At 47.7% G+C, this 14,546-nt stretch overlaps 1 protein-coding gene across 4 annotated transcripts in view; it reads left to right on the forward strand.

Moving 5' to 3' along the window:
• The window catches only part of Nedd4l (NEDD4 like E3 ubiquitin protein ligase), a 328,817-nt gene that overhangs the window by 108,516 nt on the left and 205,755 nt on the right, over nucleotides 1–14,546 (forward strand). For all 4 annotated transcript variants that reach the window (XM_036204597.1, XM_036204595.1, XM_036204596.1 and 1 more), the window contains exon 2: nucleotides 7,043–7,116. In XM_036204597.1, coding sequence (XP_036060490.1) covers nucleotides 7,043–7,116 — 74 coding nt within the window. The remainder of the gene's footprint in view (nucleotides 1–7,042; nucleotides 7,117–14,546) is intronic.

The following is a 14,546-nucleotide window of genomic DNA, read 5'->3' on the forward strand; positions in this document are numbered from 1 at the left end:
GCAATCTGAACTTGGGTCCTTTACCTGTGACTTGTGTTTTTAAATTTCCATTTATTTATTTATTCATTCATTCATTCATTCATTCATTCATTTATTTATTTTTGTATATTCTGAGACTTCTGAAGAAGTTGAAGTCTCCCCTTTCCATTCTTTGTGGTACTGGCTGTGCAAGTGCTCTGTGGAGCTACATCCTCAAGCAAACGTTTGGCTTTTTGTTTGTTTGTTTTTGTTTTGTTTTGTTTTAAAGAAATATTTATGTTTCAAAAGAAAAGAAACTATAAGTAAACTAGATGTAAGTTACCCACTGACCAGAGGTCATCAGTATTATTGGCATCTTTTATATTGCTTGCATAGATGAGTCGTTGACTTTTAAAAATATTTAATTTTGTGTGCATGAGCACTGTGCGCCTGTCGGATGGGTGTGCAGAGGTCAGAGGACAGCTCAGGAATTGGTTCTCTACTGCCATCTTGTGGGACCAGATATCCTCAGCTCTGAGTCTCACCTTGTTGCTAAGCCGTCACTTAAGCCCGGTCATTGCCTTTAACAAACAATAAGATGCTGTATAGAAAGGCAGACTCACTGCTGTGTCAGCCTTTGCTTTTCAGTGGGACTCTGATCTGAGAGGGGCAGCAGGTCATGTTGGGGGGCTTCTCTTTCCTCTTTTCATGAAGTTTCCCCTCCAGCCCACCTTGTATGCTCTTCTCCATTTAGCAGAGACATGGGCAAGCAAACAGACCCTGTCCTGTAGGGATGGTTTATGAATCACTGGCAGAAGCCCTCATCATTCCTGCCCACATTCCATTGGCCAGAACTTAATCATGTGATGTGTCGCTAACCACAAGGAAGGCTGGGAAATGTAGTCTAGCTGTGTGTCAAGGAGAAAGGAGAAAGGCGAACCATTTATTGACAACTTGCATGGCTACTAACTCATTTTTAATTTTTCTTTTTCTTTTGTTGTTGTTGTTTGGTTTTTTGTTTGTTCCCAGACTAGGCTTCTCTGTGTAATGGTCCTGGCTTTGTAAGGTCTTGAACTCACAGAGATTCTCTTGCCTCTGCTTTCCAAGTGCTGGGATTAAAGGCATATACCGGCAATTTTTCTTTCTTTTTAAACCAGACACTTTATTTTATTTTATTTTATTTTATTTTTATTTATTTATTTATTTATTTACTTATTTAACTTTTTGTTGTTGTTTGTTTTTCTGAAACAAGGTCTGTATGTAGTTCTGGCTATCTGAAACTTAACTATGTAGGCCAAGCTGGTCTTGAACTTACAGAGATCCACCTATCTCCACCTCTGGAATGCTGGGATCAAGGTGTGCACCCCACACCAGGCTGGAGTCAGACACTTCATTTTGAACGTTGATTTTTTTTTGTGTGTGTGTGTGTGTGTGACTTTGTGCTGTTGAGACAGTGTTTTAACTGTGCCATCCCTCCTGGCTTGGAACCCATGACTGACTTCCCTCGGCCTCTGAGCACTGGGATTATAGGGCCACACCACCGTGCCCCACTGAACATAATTGGGTTTGCTCAGTCTGGCGTCTCCACTCTGCCAGCAGCTCACCAGGCTCTCTGCCTCTGTCCCTGCTCTCTTTACCCTGGCAGTCCTGTTAGTCATCCACTTTTTTACTGCTTCCAACCATACGGTTGGGGTAATGTCTACCCTCTTCCAAGGATTCCCGTCTGGTCTCTGACCCCACCACACCCCAGTGCCCTTCCTTCCAGACACATTAACTGGCCTGTCCCTGTGTGCCTGCTTGTTTGCCGTCAGCCCCGCCTGAAACTTCCTACTCCTCAACACTGCTGCCCAGGTCTCCGTTCAAGTGTCTTCTCTGCTGAGTGGCCTTTCTTGAGCACTGGCCATGCCTGCTCAGTTGCTTCGATGGCTGGCATGTCTCCAGCGTCCTCAGAAATTGTGTCGCTTGCTGGCACTCTGTATTTCCAGTCTGTCCCTCTGCCTCTTTTTGACCCTGGAGTTGTCTGAGTCGGGAACTCTGTCTTGCTTACATCTCTGTCCCCCGGTACTGTTATCTGGCACATGGTGGGTATTCAGTAAGTGCTCATTAGGTACAGCAACATCACAGTATACTGTGCATGTGAGTATGCATGTTTTACAAATAGGTTTTTGTTGTTGTTTTTAGAATTACATACAATAGAGTTTGGTCATATCCTTTCCTCCCAGTTTCTCCCAATCCTCCACCGCCTCCCTATCCACCCAACTTTTTCTCTCTCTTAAGGGAAACAAAAACTACACAACACACACACACACACACACACACACACACACACACACACACACCCCTGACACATGCATATGGAGTACTGTTTGTACTGGGCAGCTATCCCTAGGCATGGCGCCTGCCCTGGAGTGTGGCTGATAGGCCCGAGACACTCCATTGGAGGAAACGGATTTTCCCTCTCCCAGCCGGTATCAGTTGCAAACAGCTTCTTGATTAAGGGTGGGGCTTTGTGTCCACTTCCCCTTCTCCACGCTGGGATTACTGCCTGGCTGGATCTTACGCAGGCCCTGGGTGTGCTGCTGCTGCAGGCTCTGTGAGTTCATAGCTGCACAGTCCTTGGCGTCCTCCGTCACCTCTTACAGGCAATCCTCTTTTCGGCATAGATTCCTGAGCCTTGAGGGGAGGAGTCTGAATAAGGACATCCTCTTTAGGACCGAGTGCTCCCAAGGCTCTCACTCCTGCACATTGTCTAGTTGTAGGAGTCTGTTTTAATTCCCGTCTGTTGCAGGAAGTGTCTCTGATAAGGGCTGAGCAACCTATCGATCCCAAGTTCTGGTTGGAACTCTGGGTTCAAACTCCAGGCAATGCCCGATCAGTGTCATGGTGGTAGGGTGGGCAGTAGGTGAGCAGGCCGAGGAAGGCAGCTGACTCTGGGAGTCTTTTGAGCAAGGTTTAGGGTCGAGGTCTGCATGGTCCTGGTCCCAGGGCCCAGTGGTTAGTGAATGGACTCTGGGATTCCCTCCTTCAAGGTCTGGTTGGAACTCTAGATTCGGACTTCAAGCACTCTTTATTACATGTTTATGTATGTGTGTGCACATGTGTGTGCAGCTACATGCATGGAGGAGTGAGGTCGATGTAGGGTCTCCTCTATAACTTTGCAGCTTACCTTTGAGACCAGGTCTCTCTCTGAACCTGGAGCTAGGTCCCTCATGAAGTTGGTTTGGCTAGGATCTGTCATGGATCCATCTTATCTCCACTCTCTGATCACTGAGATTGTAGGCATGTGGTGCTGTGCCCAGAGGTGGTTTTTTGTTTGTTTGTTTGTTTGTTTTTAATAAACGTATATTGGGTGCTAGGGATCCAAAGTCAGGCTGTCAAGTTTGGCTGAGTCTCTCCAGCCCTTATACCCTTTAAATGATAGTAGAATAGCTCATTGTATGGAATTAGCTGCCTATTGTAGAGGCTTTTTTTGAATTTTTTTTCAGATGAAAATGAGTCTTGACTGTCAACCCTCAAGTTATTTTTTGTTTGTTTTTATATTTACCTGTGACTTGAAAGATATTTCAGTGTGTGTGTGATGTGTCCATGTGCATGATTATGTGTGTGTGTAGCTACATGCATGTGTGCCATGGTACCCATGTGGAGACCAGAGAATAGACTTCATCTTTGTTTGAAAACACTGCAAACACATGCTTGCTCTTGTTGGAGCTTCTGGGATTCTGTCTCCACCTCTGTCTTGCAGTAGGAGCGCTGGGATTAGAGGTGTGCCTCTGTGCCTGGGCTCTAAGGCTCTGGGTGCAGGTCCTCACATTTGGTGTGCCAAGCGCCTCTGTTCATTGTGCCTTCTCCCCATCCTTATCTGTGATTTGCTGTTCTTTTGTATCCTCCTCCTCCCCGGCTCCAGACAGGGTTTCTCTGTGTAACAAACAACCCTGGCTGTCCTGGAACTCACTCTGTAGTATGGGGCCAGCCTTGAACTCAGAGATTCGCCTGCCTCTACCTCCTGAGTGCAGGGATTCAGGGTGTGCACCACCACGCCTGGCGTGATTTGCTTTGTAAGGATTGGTTTATAAATGAGATTTATCTTCCTTAGATTTCGAGATAGATTCCAAGCACAGGTGCTCACATTTACTAAGTGAAAGAACTGATTTTCTTTAGAAAATTCTAGCTTCCTCTTTCTTTCAGCGGAGTCTCCATCATTTACTCACGTAAATGTTGCCTTGATTTTTGCTTCATTTCGGAAGTAGGCTGCCCAAGTAGGACCCTCCATTCAATGGGAATGCAAGTGCAGGAGACCAGCACCCTGCTTTCTGCCGACCTGCTTGCAGGTTGGTCAAGGTCCCTATCAACTAATCTGTGCTTGGCAGGACTCTCTCCAGGATTTCTGAAATTCTGAGAAGAGGGTGAGCAGTTTCTCGCCAGTGTGTGCATATCTTCTGTTCTGTGAGGTGCAAGCGTTAGTCCCTTGCGCTCCATTGTTATCCCTCCCTCTCCACAGCCACCATCGAGGGTTCAGGCTGCCACAGCTGTGTCTGAGTTGAACAGAAGTAGCAGCCCTAGAGGTTCAGCAAGTTCCTGCTTCTCTAGTTCAGGGTCATCTCTCCCCTTACTGCCAGGCGTCCCTTGAGTGGCACCTGGGACGAGTCTGTCACCTATTTAACAATGTCCATTCATTGTGATATCCTCAGATTCCATTCCCCCTGCCTCCCACCCCCACCCCCTCACCCTCAGCATGGCTCCAGCATTGAGGCTCCTCCTTCCCCCTTTGGAGGCATGGACCCATTCATTTGGTAGGTACGCGGTTACCTCTTCATTTTTATGCACTGGGCACTAGCAGGCCACATGCTCTCGTCAAGAATTCTGCAGAGGTATGTTACCAGATTTTGATCCATATGTAAAAAAAATAGTTCCTGTGACATCCCTCAATGCGAGAAGGCTCTGGGAGGCACCATGTGACCGGGAGCAAAGGACAGCTTGGGGAAGAAACAGAAAAGAGTCTCCACTTACAGAACACTATGTGCCAGAGGAAGAATTCTTGACCTCTTGTCTATAAGTGTACAAGGGATAGTTCAGGGCGATCCCAGCAGCACTCAGAGGCACGTCGGTAACTGTGTGGGAGACTGTCACACTAAGGTACCATGGTGTCTTCATTATCCCTGATGTGTCTAGCCTTACATTCCCTGTCCTGATTAGCCCTTTGGGGCTCTGAAACACTGCTGTTGTTGGGCATGCTTGGGAATGAACCCTGTTCTAGGAAAGTACCACTGAGCTGTTACCCCCAGCACAGACACATTGACAATATCTTCCTTTATATGTTTGCATTTTTCTCTGTATTGGTGTGGAAGCAGTTTTTATGTCAGGGAGAGAGAGAGAGGACATGTTTGTATTCTTCTCTGTGTTTGTGTGGAAGCAGTTTTATGTCAGGGAAAGACAGAAGATTGTGTGTGTGTGTGTGTGTGTGTGTGTGTGTGTGTGTGTGTGTGTGTGTGTATTCGTGGTGGGAATGGAAGACTCCTGAGGTGTCTCTTAAGCACATGCTATAGTTGGCCTGTATATATCTGTGGCTAATCAGCAAAGGCCTGGTACCAGATTTGATCTGCCTTTTTTTTTTTTTTGGTCTTGCTACTTCATTATTATGAGGTCATGTAGGTCTTCTTCCTAGGTCTTAACTTCCTTGGCAGATGAAGTTTTGGTTGCTTTTCTCCTGCTACGCAGAACTCATGTTCCAAGGGCTCCATTCCTAGTCATTACCTCCTTTTATTCTTCTTGACTATCTGCAGACCATTGTCTGTCACACCAACCTCCAGCTCTGTGCTGATTAGCTCTGAAGTCTCTGAATCAGACTCAGTCTGTCTCCCACTGGCCATCTGATTGGTTGACGAGGCATGTTGGATACAGTCCTCCATTTCAGTTCATGTTCATAGTGACCCAAATTCAGACTTCTGTGATTTGGCTCAGTCCTCCTCTGCCTCCTCATCCATCCTCAGATGTCCCTCAGCCTTTGGCCCTTCACGTGCTGCCAGTGCATTGTGTCTATTACTCCAGTAGACCTAGGAAGCTATTTTGGTTTTTATCTGAAGATCAAGTACAGTGCCCAATGCATAGAAGATGCTGGAATGAGTGAAAGAAATGGATGGATGGATGGATAGATGGATTAAAAGTTGACTAACTGGTTTGAGGTTACCTTTCAGAATGAGCCTTTTCTTTTTATCAGAACTAGGAAATTATCTTTGCTTGCTAATACTGCAATTTGAAAAGCATTTAAAAAAAAAAAAAAGAAATATTCCACTACATAAAACTTCTTTCTGTTCTATCCCTGGCCACATTTGTAAATACATGCACTTGAAAGGAGGAATTATTTATAGTGATTTTGGTATCTGGTTATTAGACGATATTACCTCAATGGCTCCTATGGTTGTGTTCTTTGTACAGCTGGGCAATATTTCCTCACATATCAGAAGTAATTGATATTAAGGACCTGCCTGCTTAGAATTGAACTTGTACTTCATTAATCAGAATGCTTTCGTTTCCATGATCTTCACATCTTTTTTCATGGTGATTGTGTATCAAATGTCATTCCTCAAAATGCCATTTGCTTATTTTGTTATTTTCATTAAAGATGAGGTCTTTCACTGGCCTGTAATTCAGCAAGTCAGCTAGGTTTGCTGTTCAGTGAGCTCCAGGGATCCACCTCCTGCTGCCTTCCCAACACTGGGATTATGAACTCCTACCATGCCCAGTTCTTTTATGTGGGTTCTGAGGATCAAACTCGGGTCCTTGTGCTTGCAAGGCCATCCTCCCAGCCTCCCATTTGGATTTCTTGTCTTTATGTAGCCCTAACTAGCCTGCACCTCACTGTGTAGACTGAGATGGTCTGAAACTTGTCCTGGCTGGAGGCTTAGTATTATAGAGCTGCTGCGTTGCCTTCTGAACTTGACTGTGAGCAGGAATTGTCCGGGCATGAAGTGAAGTATATTTCAGTGTTGGACTGAGGAGAAGTTACCCACTTGAAGCTTCTAGTTGAAAGAGTTGTCTGTTAAAGATTCGTTTTAACCTCAATATTCTCCCATCCTTTTTCCAACAGGGAGAATCCCGTATTCTCAGAGTAAAAGTTGTTTCTGGAATTGACCTCGCCAAAAAGGACATATTTGGAGCCAGGTATGTTTGCTTTTTCGTTTTCTTTCTTTGTGGGCTGCTGGAGAAGTTGGTGAGCTTTTGGTGAGTGGTGTTGGGGATTGAACCTCGGGCCTTGTGCATGTTAGGCAAGTGCTCAACAATTAAAGACATCCCCAGCCCCCTTTTACTTTTTCTTTTGAGGCAGGGGCTCACCATGTTGCCTAGACTGGCTTTGAACTCATGGTCCTATTGCCTTTGCCCCTTGAATGCTAGAATTAATAGTCTTGAGCCAGAAGGCCTGGCAGGTAAATCCTTTTCAAATTTAGGTGTGCATCTGGACCACCCACAAGGCTTCTGCAGAGGCACCTGGGAGTTTGGTTTAGTGCCTGATGGTGATGCAGAGAGCCAAGGGTAGTGTTTGCATGAGTATCTAACCGTGATCTCTTAACTGTATCACCATGGTAATTAGCCAGTGCTCCCATGTAGGCTGACTGCTTGAGGATAGTAGATTCTAGTGAGGTTTTCCTCCTTCTTCAGTTTGGGAATATGGCTCTGCTTATCTTTAGCACATCTGCTGGTTGTGGATCCATGGGTTCTGGCAACCCCAGATCAGAAATATTTGGGGGAGAAGTGATGTTGATGTTGAACGTGTACAGTGTTTTATCCCCACTTGATTACGTAGTGTTTAGGTTAAGTATTATGAGAGATGTAAAAGTGATTTAAAGTACATGGGAAAATAGGCATTGGTTATTTGCAGATACCAAAGTGTCAAATTGTATATACGTGGCATGAGCATCTGAGATTTGGAATCCAATGGAAGAACTGGAACCAGTTCTCCACAGATGCTGAGGGGTGGCCTTCCTTGGTTTTGTGCTTTTAATTCCTAACTAGGGGAACATAAAAGCAGATACTGTTTCTTGACCTGGCTTCCCTTGACACATGTAATCTGCGTGCGGGGATGGGGTGACGTGGGTAATGCTAGCGATGACTGTTGTCTCACTGACGCCCTGGCGGGGTGGCAGCCTGAGCCTTCTGTGCACGTTAATGCCTGTGTTTTCAGTATTGCCCTGTACTCTGGCCTTTTTGGCCACTTAGGCTCTCTGTAGGGTATTATGGGCAGGGGACAGGATGAGGGTGTAAAAAGGCTTGAAAAGATTCGAGCCAGACTTTGGGGCACAGAGCTCTTGAGCTTTAGCCCAGTTGAGACCTAGAAGTGTTCAAGCCTAGCTTCATCATTTATTGTTGAGGTAATTTGACCGTGTGCACCAAAAGTCCAGCAGTTTTGGAAGAATGAGTAGGCAGCCTACTGTCGCTTGTCCGAGGCTCCTTTTATTTTGTGGTGGGGTGAACTCAAGAGTGGGCGTGTGGCTGCTGAGGATCCATGTCATCAGGTTCTTGTTGCGCCCCCCCCCCCCCCCCCGCATGCTTTTGTCCTATGGCCATCTTAGGACGGTACCTCTGCCTGACCCGGGATCCTGCCTAAAGAGGCTTCTTCCCATGTCACTCCCTGTCTTCCCCATACACCCCAGAGAAACCATCTCCTGCCAGTGAATGTCACACCCCGGTTGTCCGACCGCCCACATGTCATAGCGAGTTTACAGAATGAAACCTAGGGAGATTATCGAAACAATAAAACCGAAGCAAATATTGGAGGGTTGCTTAAAGGACTTTCTTCTGTGTGCTTTGGACAGCCAGCAGGAGACAGGCTCTCTGGGCGTGTCCCGGCGAGCCCGAGTGTCTGAAAGTCCATCATCGAGGCACTGATGGTAGGTGGCCTGTGCGAGAGACGCACATTCCACTCAGAGGGTTTTCCTCCTTTGTCTACCTGTCTATGCACCAGTAAAGAGGAACCTGTACCCGAGTTGGGGACAGGAAAATCCCATGTTTCCCCTATTCCCTTCCAGGGCAACCCCGTCACTAGTTCCAGGAATCCCCACTCCTACCAACCTGAAATGACACCATTTCCAGGAATCCTGGAGTTCTCAAATTCCATCTCTATCAAAATACCACTTTATATCCTGCTTTGCTCCCATTCAGCTCCAATGATCTTTAAAAAAAACTGTTTTTAATTGTGTGCGCACGCTGGCATGCTATGCTGTGCATGCAGAAGCCAGAGGGCACCTTTGTGGAGTGAGTTCTCTCTTTGCACCTTTTATGTGAGTTTGGGGAACCACAACTCAGGCTGCCAGACTTGCAAGTGTCCTATCTGCTGGGCCCCTCTACCACCCATCTCTGCTTTCTTAACCCCTTAGCTGCCGTAGACATCAGTACCCTTCCAGCATCCTTCCATCTGGAGATTTTCTCATCCTCTTTTCACTTGTCTCTAATATTAAGTTATTCAGCACAGGCATCTGAACACCTGCTGTGTTTCCTCCTTCTCAGGAGAGTTCTGTTCTTAGAAGTTGGACTTAGAAAGTCCCCTTGCCTTTTAAGTTCTTTGTTTTTGTTTTGGTTTGATTTTGTCTGGTTTTAACCTAACTCCTTTGTGAAAAGTGAAACATGGGCTAGAGAGAAGATGCAGAGGCCCAGGTTGAATTTCTAGAACCCACATGATGGCTCACAACCATCCATAACCCCAGTTCCAGGGTACCCAGCACCCTCTTCTGAACTCTTCAGCCACCAGGCATCCAGTAGTGTATACACACACACACACACACACACACACACACACACACACACCCCACCCCCCACCCCACACGTATGCAAAACACTCAGATACATAAAGTTGAAGTAACTCTTAAAAAGTACTTTTGAAAAATGGAATTGTGGGGTTGGGGATTTAGCTCAGTGGTAGAGTGCTTGCCTAGCAAGTACAAGGCCCTGGGATCTATCCTCAGCTTAAAAAACAAAAACAAAAACAAAAAACAAACAAACAAAAAACCTCAGGAAAAATGAAATTGTGATCCTGTTTCTCAGTTTGTCAGTAAGATCTGAAGTTAAAACTATAAATGTAATTGAACTCAGACTCTTAGAGGAACCCAGGAAACTTCAGCCCTAAATTTTTCCTATTGGTATGAAAATAGGGACTTTTCGTAGAAAATGGATAAAAAGGAAGATGCAAATTCGAAAGACAAATGGTGTCCCTGATGGATCAGTGCCAGAAAGGGACCCAGGAATGGAGTGCGCCTCCATTCTAGACCAGTAAATGGGAACACCCCAGCACTTTCTCCTCTCCCAACCCCTCTCCTGTTTGCTGATGATGAAGGATGCAGTGGTAGTTCAGTCTGGGGCAGGTTGGCCTCTTGTTCTGGGATCTTCCTCTTACTGTCCGAACAGCAGGGCCCTGGGTTGGAGACACCAGTCTGTACTGGCACCTGCAACAGCCTGAGGAATTCTTTTCGGAACCTCCGTGCCTGTGGAGGTCAGAGGACAGCTTGGTGGGAGTCTGTTCTCTCATCCATCATCTGGGTCCTGGGCATGGAACTACTATTAGCCTGGTGGTAGGCCCTGTCTGAGCTGTCTCCTGGCCCTGGAGTCGGAGTCTGTTAGGAAGATATTTTAACAAAGAGGTAAACCGGAGGATTAACAGAAAGGAGTTCAGGGGTAGGGTTTGGGCACTTTAAAGTTACTAGGCCCAAAGGGTTTCTAAGGACTCTCCCCTACTTCTGTACTTTGGGATCATAGAGTAGCTCCTGGGATGCCTCGGATAGGAGAACAGCCTGATAAAACCATGAGTACAAGGGTTTGTACAGCGAGGTAAAGATACATCGTTTTCTGTGAGAGTCTCTGAAAACTGCGATTTTCAGGTGGGTAGGGATAAAAGCTGTCCTTGGTCATATGTGCTTAGGCCTTAAGCATGGGCTATTGCTATTTTAGCATTCTTTATCACTGTGTACAAGGAGTATTGTCATTGTCTTATGTAGATGACTTCCAAAGCAAATGTTAATGTACTGAAATTGTTGACCCTTCAACCAGACTCTGGGGTGCAGGGGTCTTATCCTTTATGGGGTCCCCTTATCTCCCCCCACCACTTTTAATTTACTTGTTTGCTCTGTTGTTCAATAACTTGTCTCATCACTTTGTATTTCCCTGATGGCCTTCATCCCCTTTCCTGCCACCTTAACAAATCTTTCAAAACCACCCGTGTCGTGGCATGTCCGGGAAACAGATAACTGTACCCCGCAGGGGAAGGCTGGCGTCCAGGGAGAACCCACAGTGATCGGTCAGCGGAAGCTCTGAGGTGTCATTAGGCCATGGTCACAAGCACAAGGTCAGGTTTTGCAATGTATTCCCTGCCATCCACTGTATCCTTCAGAGCCTGGGACCAGCAAGTGTCCCGTCCTCACCCCCAGCCTGTCTCCTTAGTGTTCCCTAACCCACTTCTCACCAGTTGCCAATCTCCCAGGCAGAAGTCAGGGTAGGAGTTGGAAGGAGAACAGTGGACGTTCCTTGGCCTGAGGCTAACAGTGTGGGAGGCCAGGGCAACCGCACGTGATGTTTGGCCTGCATGGTGACTTTTGGGGGTTCTTGTGGAGAAGTAGAGTACTTCCTCCCCCTTTGTCTTTCTCATGCAGTCGGTAATGGCAGCTGCCCGAGGATCTAAGACCTGGTGTTGGCAGAGCTGCACTCTGGCGGCCTCAGCGGGACTTCACCAATCCTCTCTTAAGAGGCCTGTGCCGAGAGGTCCTTCTCCTTGTCGGTGCCCCAGGACACAGGCCAGCACTTAGGATACGAGATTGTGTTTCATCTCCACTGTAGCCAAGTCCAAGTCTATTCCAAAGAGCCTTTGTTCAGAGCAGATCGGCTGTCTGAGCAGGGGTGCGGGCTGCCCACGTGAGGAACAGCAGCAATAGAGGTGAGGGGTTCCCTGCCAGCCTCACCTGGAGGGACGGAAAAGGACAGTCACATAGTTCTTCATCTAAAATTGGGACAGTTCTGTCTGAAGTCAGTGCTGCGTAGAATGGGATGTCCATATGGTAGACATGGAGTCTTTGTCACCCTGGGTCACAGGCATCCAGTCTTTATTTTCTCTACAATGACAGAAATGTTCTGTGACTTTTTTTCCCCCCTCCCCTCGAAACTCATTGTTGGTTTGAGATAGTCTTGCTACATTCAGTTGGCAAGTCTAGCCTGAAGCTCTTGTCTGTCCTGCCTCTGCCTCCCGTGGACTGGGCTTTACAGGCACGTACTGCCATGCCTGGCTCCAAACAGTGCAGAGCAAAAGCTAGTCTAATCCTTAAGAAAGTGAGAGGACATGGGAGAGGCCCAGGAAACACCAGGAAACAGCGGTTCTAGCCACTGCAGGGTCAGGGTGAAGCCCGGCTGCTTCTGAGAGTCTTTGTCCCAGCTGGGGGTTGCAGCTCCGTCTTGGCCTCATCCAACCTTGGCTGGCGCAAGTGCGTGCGTGCGTGCGTGCGTGCGTGCGTGCGTGCGGTGCGTGCGTGCGTGTGTGTGTGTGTGTGTGTGTGTGTGTGTTTGTGATTCCTTTGGCCAGCAAGCCTCAGGGATCCAAACTGTGTCCACCTCCCCAGCACTGGGATTACAAGTACATCACACTTGGCTTTTTTGGCATGGGTTCTGGGACTTGACCTCCGGACCTCATGCTTGGGTGGCATTCTCTGTACTGACTAAGTTTTCCCCACAGCCCTTTACCTGGCAGCATTGCCAGCTTCGCTTCTGATGGCCGGGCACACACTTTATTTTTCACTTCCCAGGGCTTGCTACAGACCCTAGAGACCCTAAGAAATAACTTAAAAGTCTGTGAACTGGGTCTGCTCCATCTCTTCCTCTACTCCCTGAACCCTTCTCCTGTGTTATTGGAAACGCTCCAGATTCTGAATGTGCCCTGAAGTTGCTGCTTCTTGTATTGGCTGCTTTTCACCTGGCCTGGAATCTGTTTGCATCCTCTGTGGTAGCGGCTCGCTTGTTTCTTCCTCATTGGCCCGTAGCGACGGCAGCATGCCTGTGGAGGTCCTGTGATGTCTCCCATAGCCCAAGCAGGTGGAACAGCTGTTGTCCTTGGTCTCCAGTGCGTTCCTGAGCCTCCAGCTCTTCACCTCGCAAAGCCGATGTCTTTAGAGGCTGCAGCCTTGTTTCATCCCTGTCAGACGCCCAGGAATCTTGCATGTGACTGGGGTCAGTACATGGACTCGAACTCCTTAGGTGCAGCGTGATTGGAGTGTCCAGTGGCCCAGGGTTGCCAGCCTGGAAAATGGGTGTTTTCTTCCTCCTAGAGGTTCTGTGGGCTCCTTAGCCTCCTCCCTGGAGCATTCAGGGGAAGTTCCTGTTGTGATTCTCACACAGGGGCTCTGGGGACACAGCGGAGGAAGTTCACCAGAAGTCACGTGCCAAGTGAGTGTGGAGAGAGGAGGCTAAGGGGAGCAGGCTCAAAGCTGGCAGGCAAAGGAATGATGGGCAGGCGGGGAAGCGAGTATTTGGTACCGACATTTGTGGAAACTTACTACTTTATACCTCACAGAGGGATGGATTCAGTCATGTCATAGTAGATCCCAGAAGTCTCCCTCTGGATGAACAAGGCCAAATTGGGGCTGGAAATGGAGGGCCCAACCCCTTAGCAGTAGGAGTCAAGAGCGAGCCAAGGATGTGAGAGATGGATGAGGGAGCACATTAAGTGCTGTGGGTCACCTTGGCCATCATCCCGCTCAGATGAAGCAAGTGAGTCAAGCATTGCTTGAGAATCAAGGCAGACACAGAAGCAGCCTCAGGAACTTGGTCAGCAGTTACAGGTGGGGTCAGCAGGCCACTCACTTTACCCAGGGAGCCCTTGTAGATCCTTTCTGGTGGGGCAGACACAGGTCCCGCTGTTTGACCACAGTGACGTGCGCAGTCAGGGTAGGTGAGCCATGAGGTGGGAGGGTAGTGAGTCACAGGATCTCATGCTCATTCTACCAACAGCACATGAGGACACCAGCCCCACACAGATGACACAGCAGCCCGTGATTGTCCTCACGCTAGTAGTCAAAAGCCTTTGCTGTGGTCCCTTCGAGGGGCCTTGGGAGGGGTCCTGTGTGTCGCTGGGACCACCCTGAGCTGAAATGAAGCTTCGACTTCTGGGCTGAGGTCAGTACCTGGACCTCAGTTTGAGTCTTGGCATGCAGTCAGCAGAGTTGAAGACTTTGGCGTTGTGGCTATGAATAAATACCTTTACGTAGCATAAAGTGGTCATGTAGACAGGTTGATCCAGCTTGCAGCCGACCCCTTTGGGGCACTTAGACTTATAAGGGTCTTGGGTAGGTGTTAGCATTTGTTACCTAGGTCACCTTGGCTTACCTGTTCTTCAGATCCCAATTGGGCTTCTTGACAAAAGTACAGTCTGAAGAATGGAAGGGGGGCTATCCTGTTAAGAGATTAATGTCTGTGCTAGTCGTTTGCTTACATGTTACAAGACTCTGCATTGGCCATGCACACACTAGCCAATGCCACATAAGTGCCTGGGACTGAAGGTTTGAACTGTTGACACACAGTATACCTCCTTGTTTTTCGACTTTGCCGATGAAGGAACCTAGGCAGGC

Source organism: Onychomys torridus, chromosome 13, assembly GCF_903995425.1.
Source record: "Onychomys torridus chromosome 13, mOncTor1.1, whole genome shotgun sequence".
In the NCBI taxonomy this organism is placed as follows: Eukaryota; Metazoa; Chordata; class Mammalia; order Rodentia; family Cricetidae; genus Onychomys; species Onychomys torridus.